Source organism: Salvia hispanica, chromosome 1, assembly GCF_023119035.1.
Source record: "Salvia hispanica cultivar TCC Black 2014 chromosome 1, UniMelb_Shisp_WGS_1.0, whole genome shotgun sequence".
In the NCBI taxonomy this organism is placed as follows: domain Eukaryota; kingdom Viridiplantae; phylum Streptophyta; class Magnoliopsida; order Lamiales; family Lamiaceae; genus Salvia; species Salvia hispanica.
Genome location: NC_062965.1, coordinates 29,895,553 through 29,914,601, shown reverse-complemented (window position 1 = coordinate 29,914,601; position 19,049 = coordinate 29,895,553). Strand labels below are relative to the sequence as shown.

Here is a 19,049-nt window from a genome sequence, read left to right as displayed (position 1 = left end):
GATATCAAATTCATAAGAAACGTTCAATAACAATGAGTATTTAAAATTTCACCCAAAACTTTTAAATATTCAATATTTAACCCAAAACTCGCATTTTATATATGTATAGATTCTAGAACTAACTAAATTTTTTTTAAGAACCATCTAAAATTTTTGGCCCTAGCAAATTTACGAGGTTTAATGTTATTCTGAAATTTTACATCAATTGCGGTCGATGTTGTATAAGTTAGGATATGCTAACTGGAAATACCCGTAGCCGGTAATCTACTGGCCAAACTTTGACTTGATACAAGACGAACAAATAAGCCCTAATCAAATTTTTTTCTTCTTTGTCAAATCAACTGTGGTGGGACAACTTTGACCGGTGGCCCGTTTGAACGTGTGAATATTGCAATTCACCATAATTTCAGCCAATCAAAAATTAATGCTTCATCCCATTTTAAGTAACACATTTGATGAACGGTCTATACTTGAATACCGTGTCAAAATATTTTGAAATCACTCCATCAACTATTAACAAACGTGATGCTTACATAAGTTACACGTAGAATATCATTTCACTACTTTATAACTCAATTAACTAATTAATAGCCATAATATTTGAACGAGAGATGAGGTAATTATATATATAAAGCCTAATTGAACGTTGACGCGAGACTTATTAATTATACGGCTAATTAATTAGGAGCCCTATATCTATAGACGTATGTACATACATGTTGCCTTAAAGACTTAAACGTTGAAGTTGAATTCTTCAAGTACTGTTTTCGTTTGTATTTATGAGTATGACAGTGAACGTATGGATATAAATTCATTATTTTATAGGTATAACTAAAATGTAGAGTGCAATTGGGCCATTGACATTTTGTTTGAGTGTGCTGGAAATGGATGAAGCCATTTATTTTGAATTAGTTTATGAAAGTCAAATACTGCTGCATTACTTTATAACAGGAAGACTTTGCTCTTTCAGATCACACAAAGAGAAGAGAAGAAAAAAAATTTATTAGAGAGAGAGAGATACTATGGATATTTCCTTGCACAAATCTGGCCTCGAAGAGGAGAGCAAATCTTCTGATGAAGAAAGTTGTGTCAAGGTGTTCGATCTTCATCAGGTAATAATTTTTGTTAATTCTGGATAATTGAGAGTTAATTTAGTATTGTTGTCTTTTAACTTATATACATAAGTATTTTTATTTTATTTCAAGATGAATATCAATATATAATGAATATCATGCTACTTTCTTGTGATCTTTTATGCAACTTTCAAACATGAGAAAAAAGTTTCAAAATTTTCAATCTCAAATTCATATGTACAAAAATGTGTCTCCCCAAAAATCTGATTCATGTGGATGATCGGAGGCGAAGTTATGTAATTATATCATTCAGCAGCTCATCAAAAGCATTGACCATGTAATAAGCTAATACAGATGCAAGTTGTTAATTATTTAGAGGGACAGCAAGTTGGCTCTCTTTGTTAGACCACTACAGTGATTAGAATATAAGATTTGAGTGAAGTTATTTATGATTTTTTAGCTCTATTTTGTGAAAATTTTGGTGAAAATTTGGTAAATTATTGACAGGGTTTGGTTGTAACAAACATGGAAAGACCATCACCTGAGTCTGAGTCCAGATCATCTTCATCTGCCAAAAAGGAACAGGTATATATGAACATAATAATTAATTCACCTAATTATGCTTTTATTACATTTGAAAACAATTTTAGTGACAAATTGTGTAGAGTATTGAAAAAACATATATATTGAGCTTACTTATTAATTATGCAATTAATTAATTGCAGTTGCATGATCAACTTGGATCAGCCAAAGCAGAAATGGATGAAGTGATGGAAGAAAATCAACGGCTTAAGACGCATTTAGATCGAATTCTCAAGGATTACCGAACCCTACAAATGCAATACAAAGATGTGGAGGCAGCAAAATCTCATAAGCAAAGCTATCATGATCTCACAGCTGATCATGAACTCATTGATCTCAGCTTAGGAATGAGCTCCACTGACAAAAAAGGCGAAGCGCCTAAAATTCGAGATGATAAACAAGGACTGTCGCTAGGGCTTGATTGCAAATTCGACTTGCCTGAAAAGTCTCCGGTGACTATTAATTTGACTCCCGAGAATAGCATAGAAGAAGTGAAGGAAGAAGCCGGAGAGACATGGCCGAATAAAGGCGTCAAGAATGGGAGAGATGGCGGAGGAGAAGATGAGATTTCACTACAAAACCCTACTAAACGAGCTAGGGTTTCTGTCCGAGTTAGATGTGACACACCAACGGTAAGACTATTAGATTTTGTGTTAGTGGAATTAGTTTTGTAAATATGGATATTTGAATGATTTTGTTTTTTTAGATGAATGATGGTTGTCAATGGAGGAAGTATGGACAAAAGATTTCCAAGGGGAATCCATGCCCTCGTGCATACTATCGTTGCACTGTCGCACCATCCTGCCCTGTTAGAAAACAGGTATACATCGATTTTAATAATACTCCCTCCGTCCCACAAAAGATGTCACACATTCCTTTTTAGTTTGTCCCACAAAAGATGTCACATTTCTCTTTTTGGAAAAAGTTCTCTCTCACATGAATATAAAAATTATATTTTCTCTCTCCATTTAACACACAAAACAAAACCTCCTAAAATCTTGTGTCGTCCCACAAGTGTGACATCTTTTGTGGGACGGAGGGAGTACTATTTAATGACATTTAAACTCAATATATACCGTTATTACGAGTGTTAAAAATCTATTAATTTTCCACATCAAAGGTACAAAGATGCGCGGAGGATATGTCGATCCTGACCACAACATACGAAGGCGCACACAACCATCCACTCCCGGCCTCGGCTACCGCCATGGCCTCCACCACTTCCGCCGCAGCCTCAATGCTCATGTCCGGTTCCTCAACCTCAGGAACCGGGCCGAGCTCTTCCTCCTCCTCCACCACCACCGCGAACCTCCATGGCCTAAACTTCTACCTCTCCGACAATTCAAGAGCGAAACCGGCCTTCTACCTCCCAAATCCATCAATCTCATCCTCACCTTCATATCCAACCATCACTCTCGATCTCACCTCCTCCTCATCCTCGTCCTCATCCCATCTAAACCGCCTAGGCAGCGGAAGCTTCGTTCCGAGATACTCGACCACAAACCTAAACTTCAGCTCTCTAGAATCCAACCCTCTCCCAATTTCTTACAACAACTCTTTGCTAACACATGGCCAACAATCCTTCAACAGAAACCAAAATGTACCTTCTCTAAGCTTCGGATCACAACCCTATGAAACCTTATACCAATCCTACTTGCAAAAAACTCAATCAAACCCTAACCCTAATCAACAGCATTTAGGGCCAGACACCATTGCAGCTGCAACAAAAGCAATAACATCAGACCCTAGTTTCCAAAATGTCCTAGCCGCCGCTCTAACCTCCATTATTGGCGGCTCAGGTGGTGGCGCCACCAACCATAACGCAGTCGAAAAATCAAGTGCTTTCCCCATTCTATCTAGCTTTCCGCCAACTTCAAATGCGAACAAATGTGCACCGAGTTTCATGAACAAGTCTTCGTCCTCAACGAGCTCTCAACAGCCTAGTTTGGCGCTTCTTTCGCCTCCTTTTCCATTTTCGAGCTCGAATAAAAGCAAGTCTAACTCACCGGCTGACAACCGGGATCACGTATAGTTTGATGTCATTTTTCGAATTTTAGATGATATTTTTGTTCATTTTGGACGGTGGAGTTTGATCATGATGCAAATTGTGCATGGAATTAGTCTTTTTTTCTCATTTTTTTGTGAATGAATGATGTAAGGTGAAGAAAATTGTGGATATAGATGGTGACTGCTGGTGATATACAGTTGAATAACTATTACCAGCTTCATTTTTTCTTCACTGACTTTCTTTTTTTATTAGAAAAACTGTTTATGAAATTTGATATATGTTCGTTTTTTGACTTCTCCTTTTCTCACCTCTACTTTTCTGTGTGAATTGAAATGAATATGCGTATACCATCGAAGTAAACAAAAACAAGTGTTGATGTGAGCCTTTGATAATTTATTATGTAAGTCGTGTTATAAATATCTACAAGTTGGAAGATTATATATCTATACGTTAGTTGAATAATATATATACCGTCAACAAGGATACCACATAGATGAGAAGTCGGTAAAATGTATTATCCCTAGGGCTCGCAATCAATATTAATTATTAAGTTACTTAACTAGTAGTTCATTTTTCAATCAACTAGCATTCGCACGTATAAAAGAAAATCGAAAAATTGGTGAAATTTTTATATATAAATTATCATGAAAATATTTATTTTAGGGGTTTATCAATAAGAATTATTAGAAATAGAAAAAAAAAATTCCCTATGTCCATTATTAAATGTCATTAGTCCGTCTACCAATACTTGTCACACTTATATTTTACTGTACTATTTTTGGTAATGGACTCCACATTTCTCTAACTCATTCTCACTCATATTTTATTATAAAACTAATACTCCCTCCATCCACCATTTAAATAGTCATTTTGACTCAGCACGGGTGGTAAGAAATTATTTGACTTTGTTAAGAAAAGTAAAGGGAGAAAGTGAGTGAAATATGTGACCCATTTAAAGTATTAGTTTTATATTGGATTATGAGTGTAAAAAGTTGGTGGGATGTGTGATCCGGGTACTAAAAGTGGAATAAAGTAAATGATTCTATAAATCGTGGACAAACCAAAATGGCAAAAGAGTTCTTTAAATTGTAGACGGAGGAAGTATATAAAAGTATGATTCACATCCACTAACATTTTTAACTCACTTTCCATTATATTTCTTAAAATTTGTGCCAACTCAAAGTGTGACATCTAGTGGCGGACGGAGGGAGTATATTTAGGTCTAAATTGCATGCTCACTTTATAAATTTATCATTCTCTGATTTGGTAATAATTGTAGTTAAAAAAAAGTAGGAAATGGCTTGAATTAGGGTTTTTGGAGATCACCGCACATTCTCAACGGACCGCTGAGTTGATATCAGAGAACCTCTAGGTGGTCTCTGAACACTCGTTTTTCTTTCATTTTGACCCTAATTCATTATGAAGTGTCGATAAAATACTTTATTCGTCCATCATTATATGTCTCACTTTTCGGCCTTTCACTTTTTTTTTTTATCTTGGGATGCCTTCTATTAGATGTCTCATTTCATTTTTTTTAACACTCGTTTTTCTTTCATTTTAACCCTAATTCATTATGAAGTATCGATAAAATACTTTATTCGTCCATCATTATATGTCTCACTTTTCGGCCTTTCACTTTTTTTTATCTTGGGATGCCTTCTATCTGATGTCTCATTTCATTTTTTTGATAAATGAACTTTAAATTCTATTAAATCATTTCACTATTTCATTATTATTAAATTAACTTAATTACTCCCTCTGTCCCATAGAAATAGACCATATTTTCTTTTCCGTCCGTTCCATAATAATAGTCCATATCCATTTATGGAAACCTTTTTCTCCTTCTTTTTCTTTTATCATTTATGGGCCCCACAATCCACTACACAAATTCAACTACTTTTTTCTCTTTCTCTCATATTTTACCAATTACACATTAAAACTCGTGCCGATCCCAAATAATCTATTTCTATGGGACGGAGGGAGTATAAAATATAATCCACATTTCATAAATTTTTCCATTTATTTATCTTTATATTAACTCATACCGACTACCGAGTCATGTAGGATGCATAATAGGAGATGGAGTGAATGATATTGTGTTTTTTTTTTTATTTATTTATTATTATTATGTTAAGCCCACTTAACAATTGAATTAGGATGGATCGAGTCCAAATTTACAAATAAAAACTTATTACGGCAATATGCATCAGTATGGGCCGATCACTTTCAAGTGAATAAAAAAGAAGTATTATGGGTAAACAAAATATCTAAAATCCAAAAATTCGGTTTGGATTTTTAAAAATTTTCAATTCAGGTAGGAGTTTTAAAGAATTTTGGATGTTCGAATCAGATTTTATATTTTAAAATTTGAAGTAACCCAAAATGTATTTATAAATCTAACAAATACTATAAAACTTTTGTGTTGAACAATTCTAATTAGATTTTTCGATTTGATATTGGATTTTCAAATTTTTGGATTTTTAGTATTGCATTTTGTATTTTTATAGTAGTACTACTACATTTTTATGTGATTTCAGATTTTCAGAATTTGAGATTTGGATTTTCAGATTCGAATTTTAAGATAATTCATAAAAATTAGGATTCTTTTTCATAAAATTTTGGATTTTCGAATTGTGCCAAAAATAATCTGAAGTGCGAATGCTCACCTGGTAGCATTATAAAAATGATATTTTAGGAAAAAATATCTAAATGTATGCGCTACAGTATGTGCGTATATATTCCAAGGGATAACGCCAAGAGCACGCATACACATGCTGACATGCTGACATTATCTGATTTAATGGAATTTTGTCTCTTCTCTTCACTACAGACTTTCTTTCCAGTTTCCATCCCCTTCTTCTGCAAGAGGACTCCTCTGAGAAGGTAAATTTATTCTTTTGGTTATATTATGACTACACTTACTTCAATCAATAAACTAATTAAGTACAGTACTCTTAGGAAGTGTGGCTGATTAAGTATGTCAATTAGGGCTTTCTTATGTTGGTTTTTGTTACTCTGGTTGATCGACTGATCGGTTTTGGAGTAATTTCAATAATACTTTTAGGTGTTCGGTTTCAAAGATAAAATAGTACCAAGATATAATCTAGGATTGAGTTGTGAGATTATTTTAGTTATAAGGGGTTAGCTATGACTAATTATCTCATGATTATGCATCTTTGATTGAGTCATGTGAATCTGTTGAACTAAACACACTACAAATTTATTCCTGGATACAATCTTGCAAACCAAACACTCCCTTACCTGATTATTTAATTAAAATTGTTAATTCTGTGTAGAATTGGTTATTTGGAAATGAGAATTCATAGTTAAACATGCTGAGCTGAACTGCTTGATTGCAATTCTGTGTAGCTAAACTATGTGGAATTATTTATATTATGTGGAATTGTGTATTTGGAGAAATGGGAATTTCTTAAACATGCTGATATGAACTGTTTGTTTGCAAATTGAGTTTGTATTGCAGTTGAAATCCAAGAAATGGACTATGAGATGAAATCTTTTGCTATCTTGGTCACTTTTGGAAAACTAGTTTGTGTTAGTAAATGATCTATTATTAAGGTTTGCCGTTACGGTGATTAGGTAGTTGAGATGTCAACTGCAGCCAGGCAGAGACTGATGAGGGACTTCAAGGGGTTGCAGCAGGACCCACCTGCGGGTATCAGTGGCGCGCCACAAGAGAATAATATTATGCTCTGGAATGCGGTTATATTTGGGTGCGTACATTGTACACATGTTTCTTCATTGAGTTATATCATAGTATGTTGATTTATATACTCCCTTTTTATGCATGTGAATTGCAGTCCAGATGATACACCTTGGGATGGAGGTGAGTCGTGCTTTCATATGCGAACTAGCATTTTGTTCATGTTCGTGACTCTGGAAAACTTGAAGGAATGTACTTTAAATGTGACAGGTGCATTTAGAATGACTCTTCAATTCATAGAAGACTATCCAAACAAGCCACCAACTGTTCGGTTTGTTTCTCGAATGTTCCATCCAAACAGTAAGACAATGGCTAATGATTCGAATTTGTTGGTTTCATTTGCTTATTCTAGCTCAGTGTTTCAGATTTGACATTTTAATTAGTTTATGCGGATGGAAGTATATGTTTGGACATCCTGCAAAATCAGTGGAGTCCTATATATGATGTTGCTGCTATACTTACATCTATCCAGGTAAAATGCTACTCCTCTTAAACTACTACAGTAATTTGATTTACTGAAATTTTGAGGTGCTATGTAAACCAAACATGTTTTTACATTATGTATTGCTTAAATTGCTGCATTTTCCCTTCATGGATAGATGGTTACTTGCTATAATTTGCCTTCCTAACTTTCCTCTCCTTTTATATATCCTCCGTGTTTTTGGCTTATTTATCCGTGAATAAGAGCATTGCATTTGAGAATTTTGTTAATTGATCATGAAATATTTGATTGTCACCTCTATCAACAAGCTATGAAGTTTTTATGAAGAAACTTTTCCATTACAGTCATTGCTGTCTGACCCAAATCCGAATTCTCCTGCAAACTCTGAAGCTGCTCGGATGTTCAGTGAGAATAAGCGAGAATATAATCGCAAGGTCAGGGAAATTGTGGAGCAAAGCTGGACTGCTGACTGATACATGCAGTTGAGTCCTAGTCCTACTCGAATCTGCTTCGATGTAGAAATGAATTGCTGTGCTGCTAAAGTTGGATCCTGTCACTTATGCTTCAGTCCTCATCCATGAAGCTGTTAGATATCATACATTATGCTTTCTTATTAAAACCTTTTTATTACTCACAATTTAAATAATGTATATTCATACTCCATGCTATATCCAAATTCAATTGAAATTGAGTATTTTTTTTAGAGATTGTAAACAATATTTTTAAGTTTTTTAGTCGCATACAAGATCAAGATAACTCATTGAAGTAAAATTAAAAACAAAACATCAATGTGACTATCAAATACCAGAATGATATCGACTGTAAAAAAATTATTACTACAAGAGTGTATGTGATATAGAAATAAAGGCAAAAATCACAGCCAATCCAGAGCAGCAAGGGTTCAAAAATTACAAACTTCACACACCACACCAGATTTCATAAATTCTGTAGCACTATACAATCAGAAGAACTTCCAAATTTGAAAATCCAAACCAAACACTTTCAGTGATAAGTATATTCTCTAAACTGCTGAAGCCACTTCCTCTGTCTGTGATACAGCCTATAAAGAAGAAACATTGCAACTTTGTGTTTTAGGGTTCAAAACTTGGCTTCATACATAAACAAACTTTAGCAAGAAAAGAAATAACTCACCATGTTTTCTTTGTCTTCTTGAAGAGCTTCATCTGGCTGAGAGTTTACTGGCTCCACAGCTGCCGTGAAATAGCGAAACCGTGAGGATATTAACATTATTAACAAAACAACCATTATCTAGAAATATCACAATCACCATCACTACCTTTTGGGGGCTTCTTCCCCTGCTTCTTCACCTTGTCATCGCCTTTGGCAGAATCTTGCTTGCCCGGTTTTGAAGGTTTCCTTTGAATGCTACGTCCCCTGGCTTCAGAAGCAGGCTTCGAGACTGCAGGAATCTTGGACACTGACCTTCTGGTTTTCTTCACAGGCTCATCTTTAGATTGCTTGGCTTGTTTAATCTCTCCCGAAGCTGTGGCCAGTGACTTTGGCTTCACCTTCTCAGCATCAGTGATAGAAGATGAGGAGCTACGAGCATCATCTTCGGACGACTGGTTAGGGTCTGCAGATGCTTGAGAACCAGCTATAGATGCGTCTGAGGGCTCATAGTTGTCAGAAATCTTATAGCCCTCAATCAGTTCTTTGACAGATTCTTCAAGTCCAGAAAGTTCATGTTTGCGCACATATGACTTCAGCTCATCGCTCATCTTCTGCATAGGCTGCACACAGCACACATCTAGGCAATAAGCATATCTGATAAGCAACATCAATAATCTAAATTACCTCCCAACTTTAGGCCATTCCAAATAGGAATCCATACTGATTGATAAGAATTTATACCTCACATCCAGCCTCCAAAGCAAGCTTGAAGAAGCCAAGAGAGATGGAGTGCTTGCCAGCAGTTTCAGAGTGCTTAATATGAGTCAGCCAGTAAGATGCTGATGCTAGCACGCTGAACTTCTTCCGATTGGATGGTTTCGAAGCATAAGATAGAGGTGTGTCGCTCTTTCCTTGGTTAACAGCAGCCCTCTTTGATCTCGCCTCAGAAATAGGCGCGATACTACTGCCAAAAGACTTGGAAGCAGGGGTGGCGTTGGACTTGGAGGGAACAGAGAGACGTCTAGGAGGCTTGGCAGACTTCTCCTTGCCCGAGAGATCAAGAACACTCACACTCTTAGTCACACTTGAGGCAAGCCTTCCCCTGAAAATTGACAGCCATAATATACGAATCACGCAAATTAAGAACCGGAATTCATAGATATGATGAACAGAGAACATGAAGAGTGGGAGATCGTTCGATTGCTAACAATAATCAATGCAGAATTTTAATCTCAAATCAATATTCTACTGTTTTCAAAGTAAACTATTGAATTCATCTTATATTCCTTAAATTCTCGTAAATTGTGACAGTATAAAACAGAAACAATTACTATAAAGAAGATAAATTGATGAGGACATGATCTGATAACATAGAGGCAGGCGCACCTTTTAGTGGCAGAGTGGGAGTTTGTGGAGTCGGCGAGCGGCGGTTTCTCCTCCTTGGATCTCGTAGCAGATCGGAGCGGATACCGGAGAAGCCTCGAGGTCGATTTTCCTGCTCTCGAAATAAAGCGCAAAATTAAGAAAATTACGAAATTCTTGGAAATCAAATTGTTAAGGGAAGGGGGAAAAGGCAAACCTTGGTCTTTGGCAGCGGAATCCTCCATAACAGCAGACATTTCTTGTGAATAAAAGTGATGAAGATTGATGAAGATCAAGATGGAGAAGTTGAAGAAATGAGAGGTTTCTTATATTGAGTTGATGAGCGGGAAAAAGAGAGGCTCGCTCTAATTTTCAAGGAAAATCAAAATCATAAAATAAGAGAAAAAGCGAATGATAGAAGAAACGGCTTCTTGAGGGCCCATGCATTTTTGAATTTCAAATTTCGAATAATTATTTTTTTTTATCATATTTATTCAAACAATGGGAGATTTTTTTGACAATTGCCAGCTGATTTCTTGGTATAATTGGACTTTATCTAAAATTCCTTTGAATCTTAGATAGAGTACTTCTAAAAATATAACGTTAAATTAAGAATATTTTCAATTATTAAAAACTTAAGACTATCAATATTGAAATGAGGTTTGAATTTTCATCTTTTTTTCCAGAATATACCAATCCTTAATAATTTTATTTTCTTGAATATAGAAGCTATCGAAAAATGCTTTATATTAGGATTTTTTTTGTAATTAGAAGAACAGTAAGAAAAAGTGCAAAGTCATATACCGTTGTTAAAGAAATGTTGCGTGTATGTTACATTTCTCACAATTATATACATGTATACTGATAATGTTGTTCTCTCTCTCTCTATCTTTTACTAACCAAGCAAGAAAACAATGTCTATTTACATAAATTTGCAAGAGATGATAAGTTCATAGTAACCAACAAAACACTGGCATTTTAATGAGTCAAGAGCGCAAATCTGACTCTGTAATCTGTGAAGGATCGATCACGATTCCATGAATTTTCTTTCGTCTTCTAGAAGTATTCATGTGAGACGTGGAAGAGCCAGTTTGCAGCTCCACGTGAGACGGTATAGGCATCTCCTGAGAGTAACCAGAGATGCAGAGTGATCCAGAATCATCTTGCTGCCAGTACACTTGTACCATTATACCCCTAGGACTTTCTGCCGATTCTGTTCCTGGAATACCGATAAACCTTGCTCCAATTGGAACCTGCACATTTCGAAGGACTGTGTCATTAACTAACTGTACACATTGTGTGTAAGATGTGGAGAGTAGCGTGCTAATACGTACTTGAAGAGACACCCCGGTATTTAGCATGAGAGTGGCAAAGGTGCCCTCAGCCGCAGCAGTTTCCAGCTCTGCCTGTTTTGCTATATTCAGAAATACTTCTTCGAGAGTTGTTAGCCCGAGTTGGATGTCAGCTATGCCGAACTCTTTCTCTCTTTCCTGGAGCTCAGTGAAGAAGTTCTGGATATTGGGAAAACAGTTTTAAGCACCAGTTGCTAAGAAGATCACTAATGTGGAAAACGTGTTGTTTACCTTCAATAGCTTCTCCTTTTCGTGGGGGATAACAAAGGTCAAGAACGATTTACTCTCCTCTTTAGGTGTAACATCCAAATGCTGCAATAACAAATCACAGAGTTATAATTTTATTCTCAGTAGAGCTCTTTAACTAGGTGGGATCAGACTCTTACAGATTCGAAGAACTCTTTCACAGCTACATGCTGAGAATTATTCTGAGTATCTGCCTGATCTGGAGGACTACTAACATCCCCTACAAAGCTTATATTGGCAATAAACCCTGTTCCAAACCGCGACTTTAACCTAATCGACGTCCCAATGCAGCGAAGTCTACCTTTCGCCATAATTCCTATTCGATCACCTAAGATATCTGCCTCTTCCATTGAATGAGTTGTTAAAATAATTGCACGTCCCCTCTTAGCCCCTTCAATGACGTCCCAGACATGCCTCCTAGTTATTGGATCCATACCTGTCGTCTGTCGGTTCGAAATGACTTTATCAAATTAGTTTTGAGAGATTTATGTGGGTAAGTACAGATTTGGGGAATTAATAAAAGATTCTCAACCCACCGGCTCATCCATAATAACCAACTTCGGTTCACCAATTAGGGCAATAGCAACACTGAGACGGCGTCTCATTCCCCCACTAAAGCTACCGGCTCTGACTTTAGCTGATTCAGTAAGTTTGACTTCTCCTAATAATTTCTCTACAACCTGTTTAAAAGGCACAATTGTTTGAGTTAATTTTCAGGTAGAAGTCATCTTATTTTAGTTCAGGATAGTGATTGGTTATCGTCCACTTTTACCACAAGAACATAACAATATCGGGATAGAATAAGATTTGACAAAACTAGTGTTTGGTAAAACTGGGAGAGGAGTATGGGGTTGAAGAGTCCTTACCGATTTAATCGAAGATGGGGTCAGACCTTTGATGCTGGCAAACAAGTAAAGGTGCTCTTGACCAGATAGTGCGTCCCACAGGACATCGAACTGTGGTATCAGCATAACAAGAGTTAGTTTCCTTTTACAACAGTTATTAACATAGTAAAAAGTAACTTGTCAGGCTAGAAACAGTTGAGTCTTTTTAAAAATGAAATCTTGGAATGTTCACTTTATTTCAGCTCACACTGAATAGTTACAACACTTTCTGATGTCTGAAGCTTCTGTTTCTTTGAAGCTTATGGTAGAAAATCTATACTTTTAGAAACATTTTCACTTGAAATTCAAATTCAAACAAATACAAAACAGTTTGTAAAATGAATGTCTAAAAGTAGATTGATAAGGACGCCAAAATAACAGTATTTACTATGTGAGCTTTCATTTATCAAGTATTCAGAAGTATAACTATACAAGTCAATGATGGCATGAGAAATTTCAAGGAGCAGAACCTGAGGACAGACTCCTATCATCCTCCGGATGGTCGACATCCCAGTAGAGTTCCGTATAGAATTCCCATAAATTAAAGCTGTCAACATATGTTTAAGAACATTTATATGAGTCATCATTCAAAAGAGATGCCACGAAAGTGAAATACCAAAGGAACACCTCTCACCATCTCCACTAGTGACTGGTGTAATCCCAGTTAAACAATTGATAGCAGTAGTTTTCCCAGCTCCATTAGGTCCGAGAAGGCAAAATAGCTGATCCTTAGGGAAGTTCATCCATATGCCCTGCAGGTATTATATCCACAATTTGATTCAGCATGCATTTTTCCACAAGCAAAAGAATTAGGAATAGCTAAGCTAACTTTGTATATCAATGAAGCTAAATTACATCTATAAGCTTTGTACTTCATCCAATCAACATAAAATGATAATTGCAACCATCCTCTTGTAGAAATAAAAAATTAAGTTTTTCATGCCTTCCTTTTAAATTGTCAAATGTCAATATCATCAAATTCCTCATCCTCTAGAAAGGATGCAAGTGAAAACTTATACATCAATCAACAGATAAGGTACCCCTTAAAAATGCTTCCTTCACAGAAAATTAGTTGCTTTAATATACTACAGTTTTCTGCTTCATCTAGTTGTGCTGTATTCAGTACTCATTCTGTATCCCAGTATGAATTAAATCATGAGCATGCAGCTCCATGCCTAAGCTACAGTTCAATAATGAAGCAATTTCAGTAGCTTTGAACAACCTATCACTCTTACAGTCTGACTGCTTGCTTAGATTAGGCATTCCTCACTAACAATTCTATTAAACTACTCTAACAGACACATCTCATGTGATTAACTTTACCTTGAGGGCATGGTAAGGAGAGGTTCTCTTGCACCTGCAGCAACCAATCTTTGTTGCCCCAGCATAAGTTTTCACAAGACCACGTATTTGAACTGCAATGCTTGAGTCGACATTGGCTCCTGCAGCTTGCTGTTTCACTATGGTTTCCTCTTCTTGTACATCTTCATCATCCGGATGAATGTTTTCCAAGGATGGAATTGAGCTCATACAACTGCAAATTCTTCCCTCTGAGATTGAAAAGGCATGTCAGACATCTTAGCAACCAAACAAAAAACAACAGAAGAACCATATACTGAGTACCTGCTGTGTTGTTTCCACCTTTCCCAGTCCAGTACCCAGGAACTAGAAAGTAGAATATTGGTTTTCTTACACCAGATACATTCGGGAATATATTGTCAAAGTAGATGGCCAGAACGAACCACAAACAGGAAGTTGATACAAGCCATATGTAAATATCATTCTGATCATAGACAGAAATTTAAGTAAGTAAATTAGTGGTAGCAGAAGAATGGCTTCATATTACAGTGTCTGATAACTTATTTTAAGAGTAAAAACTTTTCCTGAGTCCTAACAATAATTGACAGGGTATATAGAATTGATAGACGCTGAAGGTTTGACATACGATTGTTATGACACATTCTTCATCACCAGTTGCACATCTCAACCTCCCTTTCCAGCTGATACCAGGATCTTGAGGAGTTTCCGTAGCCTGTGAAAGCAAGTTTAAACCTGCTGCAAAGAGATTAGGTGGGAAGAATGACCACACTGTTTGGTAGGTCTTTGAGAAGTCCTGGCCGTAAGGAAATCCAAATGTTGTGACAAGCTGAAAAATAATTCAAATATCTGTTATCATGGATTATCGCAATCTCTTCTGTAACTTTCAAATGAAGTTCTGACCAAGTTACAAACCTGAGTCAAGAAACCAATGATAAAGATGAAGTAGCCCACAGTTGTGGATGAAGATGACTTGCTAATAAAGGCAGACAGCATAAATGCCAAACCAACCTGGCAAATAAAACAACAAAAAATTCTAGCACTCAGAATCTCCTTATGCAATTTTCATGAGTCAAAACTTGGAAACAGATGAGAACAGTGCTGGGGATGAGCAAACCTACCATACTCAATTGGAAAAGGTAAAATAGGAGGAAGACAACTGCAAAACTGTTTTTCAAAAAGAAATCAAATTGGAACATCATCCCAAAAAGTACTGTTAGAAGGGATGAAATAAGAGTCAGTATTCCCTCCCATGTGAGCCATGATAACCAATATGCAGTATCATAAAGACCCATCATCGTCATAGTCTGTTGATGAAAAGAACACACACACAAATGGATTAGTACTGAGCATTGCCAAGCTCATAATACAATTCGCCAGAAATGCAAAACCTAATACCTGGCGAAGTTTGAGTTCTTTTTCTGTTATCAAAGCACTGATTTGGAAGACAAAAGAAAACATGGCAATGGCCAAGAAAAAGGTAGGTCCTGCATTCTGCACAGCAGAAAATATTTCAAGTGCGGGGTGGGCGAATTCCTTTATACTGACAACCCAACTAAAGCTGGCATCTGAAAAATATGTAGTCAGACAATTAGGAAATATTTCAGGTTAAGATTGGAAAGAAGTGTACATATTCGATGTAATAAGGTGAATGAATGTAGCAGTTGTCATACCTCCCACTAGAGATCTTGCAATTTCTCGCTCTGCAGCAAGCTGAAGCGGAATTTGAAATTTAAATGTTGGATCTTCAAAATTCCCTCGCTTAGCAAGTGGAGTAGAATTAGTCTGTATCCCATAGCTAATTACAGTAGCATTTCTGTCCATGAAATGGAGAGCACCAGCACACTGCATGGGATTGCTGGCAAGCCAATCTTCTGTGTCATTTGGTGTTCTGAAGCTTTTAACCTGCTCGAGTGATACATAGTCATTTACTTCTAGTTACAGAATGCAAAAAAACTCTAAAGTAATTGCAGGCTTAATATTATCATATAGTAGCATAATTAAAATATCAGAATCTGTATCATGGTCTCTCATCATTAACCATATGGATCTATAAAGTTTGGATTGAAATAACTTACAAAAGGAAATAGGAATTAAAAAACAAAAACAATTCATTTTTGCTCATACAGAATTCCTTCTCTATGGAATACATTACAGTTACACAATGTGAGATCACAGATTCCTTTCTCTGTGAAATACGCTACAGTTACACATTGTCAGATCACAAATTCATAAGACTGCACCATACGAAATACCCTATATACATATCTAAAAAAAACACATCCTAACTAAGGGGGTCGGTACAGTATAGATTACCGAAATTGTCATATCGTACACCATACCGAAAAGTCTTTACCAAAATCTTGTTTCATACCGTTATATGATTATTTAGTATCGTATGAAAATTCGGCATATAGTGTATTATCTGTACATATTGCTAGCGTGGTTTACCAATAACTCGGGACATACCGTATACACTGAAAAGTACGATATATACAGAATTTTCGGTATATCAGTATATGCATACTGCCATACCCGTATACCAAAATTCGGATATATTTTTGGTACGATAAGTGTGATATAGCGGTATTTTGGTACATTTTATCATCCCTAAGCATAAATCACAAACAATTTGTAGTGAAACCAATCAAAATAATGAGTTTATCAGATTAATTCAAAACAACTTAACCGATCATATAACAAAATTAATTGATAAAACTAAGCAAAATAAGAGAAACAATAACACCAAAAGCAGTAAAAGGGCTAAACACAGACCTTGCCTTCAGGAATGGGCCTGCCAGGGTTATTCGCTCTGATCCTCCGCACAATTTCTTGAATCCTGGAACTGTCACTCCCACTCCACACGAAGTCAAAGCAGGGCATCTTAGCGTAGTACTTGTCCTCGCAGGGTGGAATAGGCGGCGCCACGAGCGGCTTCGGGTCGTCATTGTTTCTGAAGGAAGAGGAGGAGGCGTAGCGCGCGTCGGTGGCTTCCTGGATGAAGAAAATGAGAGCGATGAAGAAGAGCGATGAGAAGAGCTGGAGGAAAGTGGAGCGCTTGTTCCGCCATGAGAGCAACAGATTTTTGAAGAGCAGAGCTTTGTACTGCTGCCACAGCAGTGGAAATCCTCTCTGCGTTTCCATTTTTTGGTAGTTGATTTCGGTGATTTTGGTGTGATTTATATGCAGGTTAGGTTGACCGATTTGCCCCTCAATAAAATTTCGGTCGTATTTTATTTTTAATATTCTAATTAATACTAGTCTCATTTTTGTTTTTCGATGAGGATTTCGTGGAAACATGCGCAGAAATTACATTCAAGCTCCATCATCATCAAATAATAAGTCCTATACTTCTTTAATGTCAGCATCTATTCTATATATTTAATTCTTGTTAACTTGAGTTCAAAACTAAAAAATAACAAATGAAAAACAAAATCTTGAGGAACGAATAGTCATGGAGTATAATTGTGAAGAGGTCGGTCTTCTTCACAGTTCACCCTAAATAGATTAACAGTTTGACATTATTATTAGTATTATTTCTTTGATAGATTTGAATAGTAATACAAGGAAAAGGATATGTTACTAAATACCGATATGAGAAATAATCTACAAAATATAATAGTTGGAAACTTGAATCTCATTCTTGTGGCTGTGGATTGTGGGCGCAATATGAACTTTTGGAGACTTCATTGCAAAATTGACTAATCTTTGGTAGTAGTATTTGATAAGTATATCTTTCAATCCATGTGATTGGTTCTTCGACCCACTAAATATCTTACATTTTGCTATTTTAGACAATCTTACATCTCTTTTAATATTTTATGGACATACTTTTTCATGTTTTATCCTTAATTTATCTAATTACAAAAAATATTGAATGTGATCTATCATCATTTATACTTTTCTAACATAAAATCATAATATGAGACTTTCCTATGCAAAAAACACTTTACTTATAGTGGAGTAACTTTTATTAAAATTCGTTCCGCATTACATAAGCATAAAAAGTAAGATACTTATACTACTATCACCAATGGATCAAATTCCTTTTTTATACTTTAAATTATTGAGAAAATACAAAATATTCTTAGGATTTAGAATGAGTGAGCTGCAGGCCAAAGAATATTTGAGGTAACTTTCAGTTTTGTGAGGTCGGTTAGATTAGGTGAAGGGTATAACGGACATTCAAAATATCGAACACCATTATTTTTAGTTTAGTCAATATTTTGAATGAATCTTGATCTATGCTTACGAAATACAATTCAAACTAAATAATGGCACTTCTACTTGCTATGCAAGCAAAATATATATAGGAAACGTCGTGACATTTGTTAATGAGTTTCATGTGAATTTCGTTATGCATAATTTAGTTCATGTGAAAAGTTAGTTAATGAAGTTACATTATTCTGGGAGGGGTTGAGATTTGAGAAGTCAAGTTATTTAAGCTTTATATTCAACTTATGAAGAACGGTAATTAATTAAAATTTCGATGGCCAATGAAAATGAATTAGTCATAAATTCAAAAGTTTACTTTCGTGATAGCTACTCTTTATTTTAGTCAACTAGATGTAGTTTTATCAACAGTAACTAGGTCACTGATCTAAGTAAATGTTAATTGGATAGTTGATTATGATATAGTGCCTAAACTGATATATTGACAATGACTGTTTTAGCCTTAAGAGTGTACTAATATCTGGCGTAAACAAGGAATAATGGGTGTTTATAATTATAGGTAAAGGTGGTCTTCCGTTCAGTTATCTAGATAAAATAATATCAAGATATAATCTAGGATTGAGTTGTGAAATTATTTTAGTCATAGGGAATTAACTATGACTAATTATCCCATGATTATCCATCTGGGATTGAATCTCATGAACCAAACACATTACGTATTTAATTCGGGATACAATCTTGCAAACGAAATACACTCA

General features: G+C 35.8%; 4 protein-coding genes across 5 annotated transcripts; 2 read left to right on the top strand and 2 right to left on the bottom strand.

Moving 5' to 3' along the window:
- Positions 1 to 957: 957 nt before the first annotated feature.
- LOC125219555 (WRKY transcription factor 72A-like) lies at positions 958 to 3,894 on the top strand. Its single transcript, XM_048121569.1, has 5 exons — positions 958 to 1,112; positions 1,581 to 1,658; positions 1,799 to 2,287; positions 2,362 to 2,475; positions 2,776 to 3,894. Exons 1-5 carry the CDS (start codon positions 1,023 to 1,025, stop codon positions 3,685 to 3,687), a joined length of 1,683 nt encoding a protein of 560 aa, XP_047977526.1. The 5' UTR covers positions 958 to 1,022; the 3' UTR covers positions 3,688 to 3,894.
- Positions 3,895 to 6,440: 2,546 nt separating this feature from the next.
- Positions 6,441 to 8,529, top strand: LOC125203530 (ubiquitin-conjugating enzyme E2 2-like). 2 transcript variants are annotated; one of them, XM_048101908.1, is made up of 6 exons: positions 6,441 to 6,546; positions 7,261 to 7,394; positions 7,482 to 7,507; positions 7,595 to 7,684; positions 7,768 to 7,856; positions 8,217 to 8,529. In XM_048101908.1, exons 2-6 carry the CDS (start codon positions 7,270 to 7,272, stop codon positions 8,310 to 8,312), a joined length of 426 nt encoding a protein of 141 aa, XP_047957865.1. In that variant the 5' UTR covers positions 6,441 to 6,546; positions 7,261 to 7,269; the 3' UTR covers positions 8,313 to 8,529. The 2 variants fall into 2 exon arrangements, with proteins under 2 accessions (XP_047957865.1, XP_047957856.1); XM_048101899.1 differs by having other exon boundaries at positions 8,171 to 8,529.
- Positions 8,530 to 8,617: 88 nt separating this feature from the next.
- On the bottom strand, positions 8,618 to 10,693 carry LOC125215809. Its single transcript, XM_048117373.1, has 6 exons — positions 10,537 to 10,693; positions 10,344 to 10,452; positions 9,699 to 10,059; positions 9,124 to 9,577; positions 8,979 to 9,037; positions 8,618 to 8,886 (listed from the first exon to the last, which is right to left on the bottom strand). Exons 1-6 carry the CDS (start codon positions 10,574 to 10,576, stop codon positions 8,848 to 8,850), a joined length of 1,062 nt encoding a protein of 353 aa, XP_047973330.1. The 5' UTR covers positions 10,577 to 10,693; the 3' UTR covers positions 8,618 to 8,847.
- Positions 10,694 to 11,098: 405 nt separating this feature from the next.
- Positions 11,099 to 17,262, bottom strand: LOC125202050 (ABC transporter A family member 2-like). Its single transcript, XM_048100365.1, has 16 exons — positions 16,894 to 17,262; positions 15,792 to 16,023; positions 15,517 to 15,686; positions 15,240 to 15,425; positions 15,034 to 15,129; positions 14,747 to 14,947; positions 14,425 to 14,584; positions 14,125 to 14,351; positions 13,436 to 13,553; positions 13,272 to 13,348; positions 12,784 to 12,873; positions 12,454 to 12,597; positions 12,058 to 12,360; positions 11,903 to 11,983; positions 11,654 to 11,830; positions 11,099 to 11,572 (listed from the first exon to the last, which is right to left on the bottom strand). Exons 1-16 carry the CDS (start codon positions 17,260 to 17,262, stop codon positions 11,306 to 11,308), a joined length of 2,898 nt encoding a protein of 965 aa, XP_047956322.1. The 3' UTR covers positions 11,099 to 11,305.
- Between the last annotated feature and the right edge of the window lie 1,787 nt (positions 17,263 to 19,049).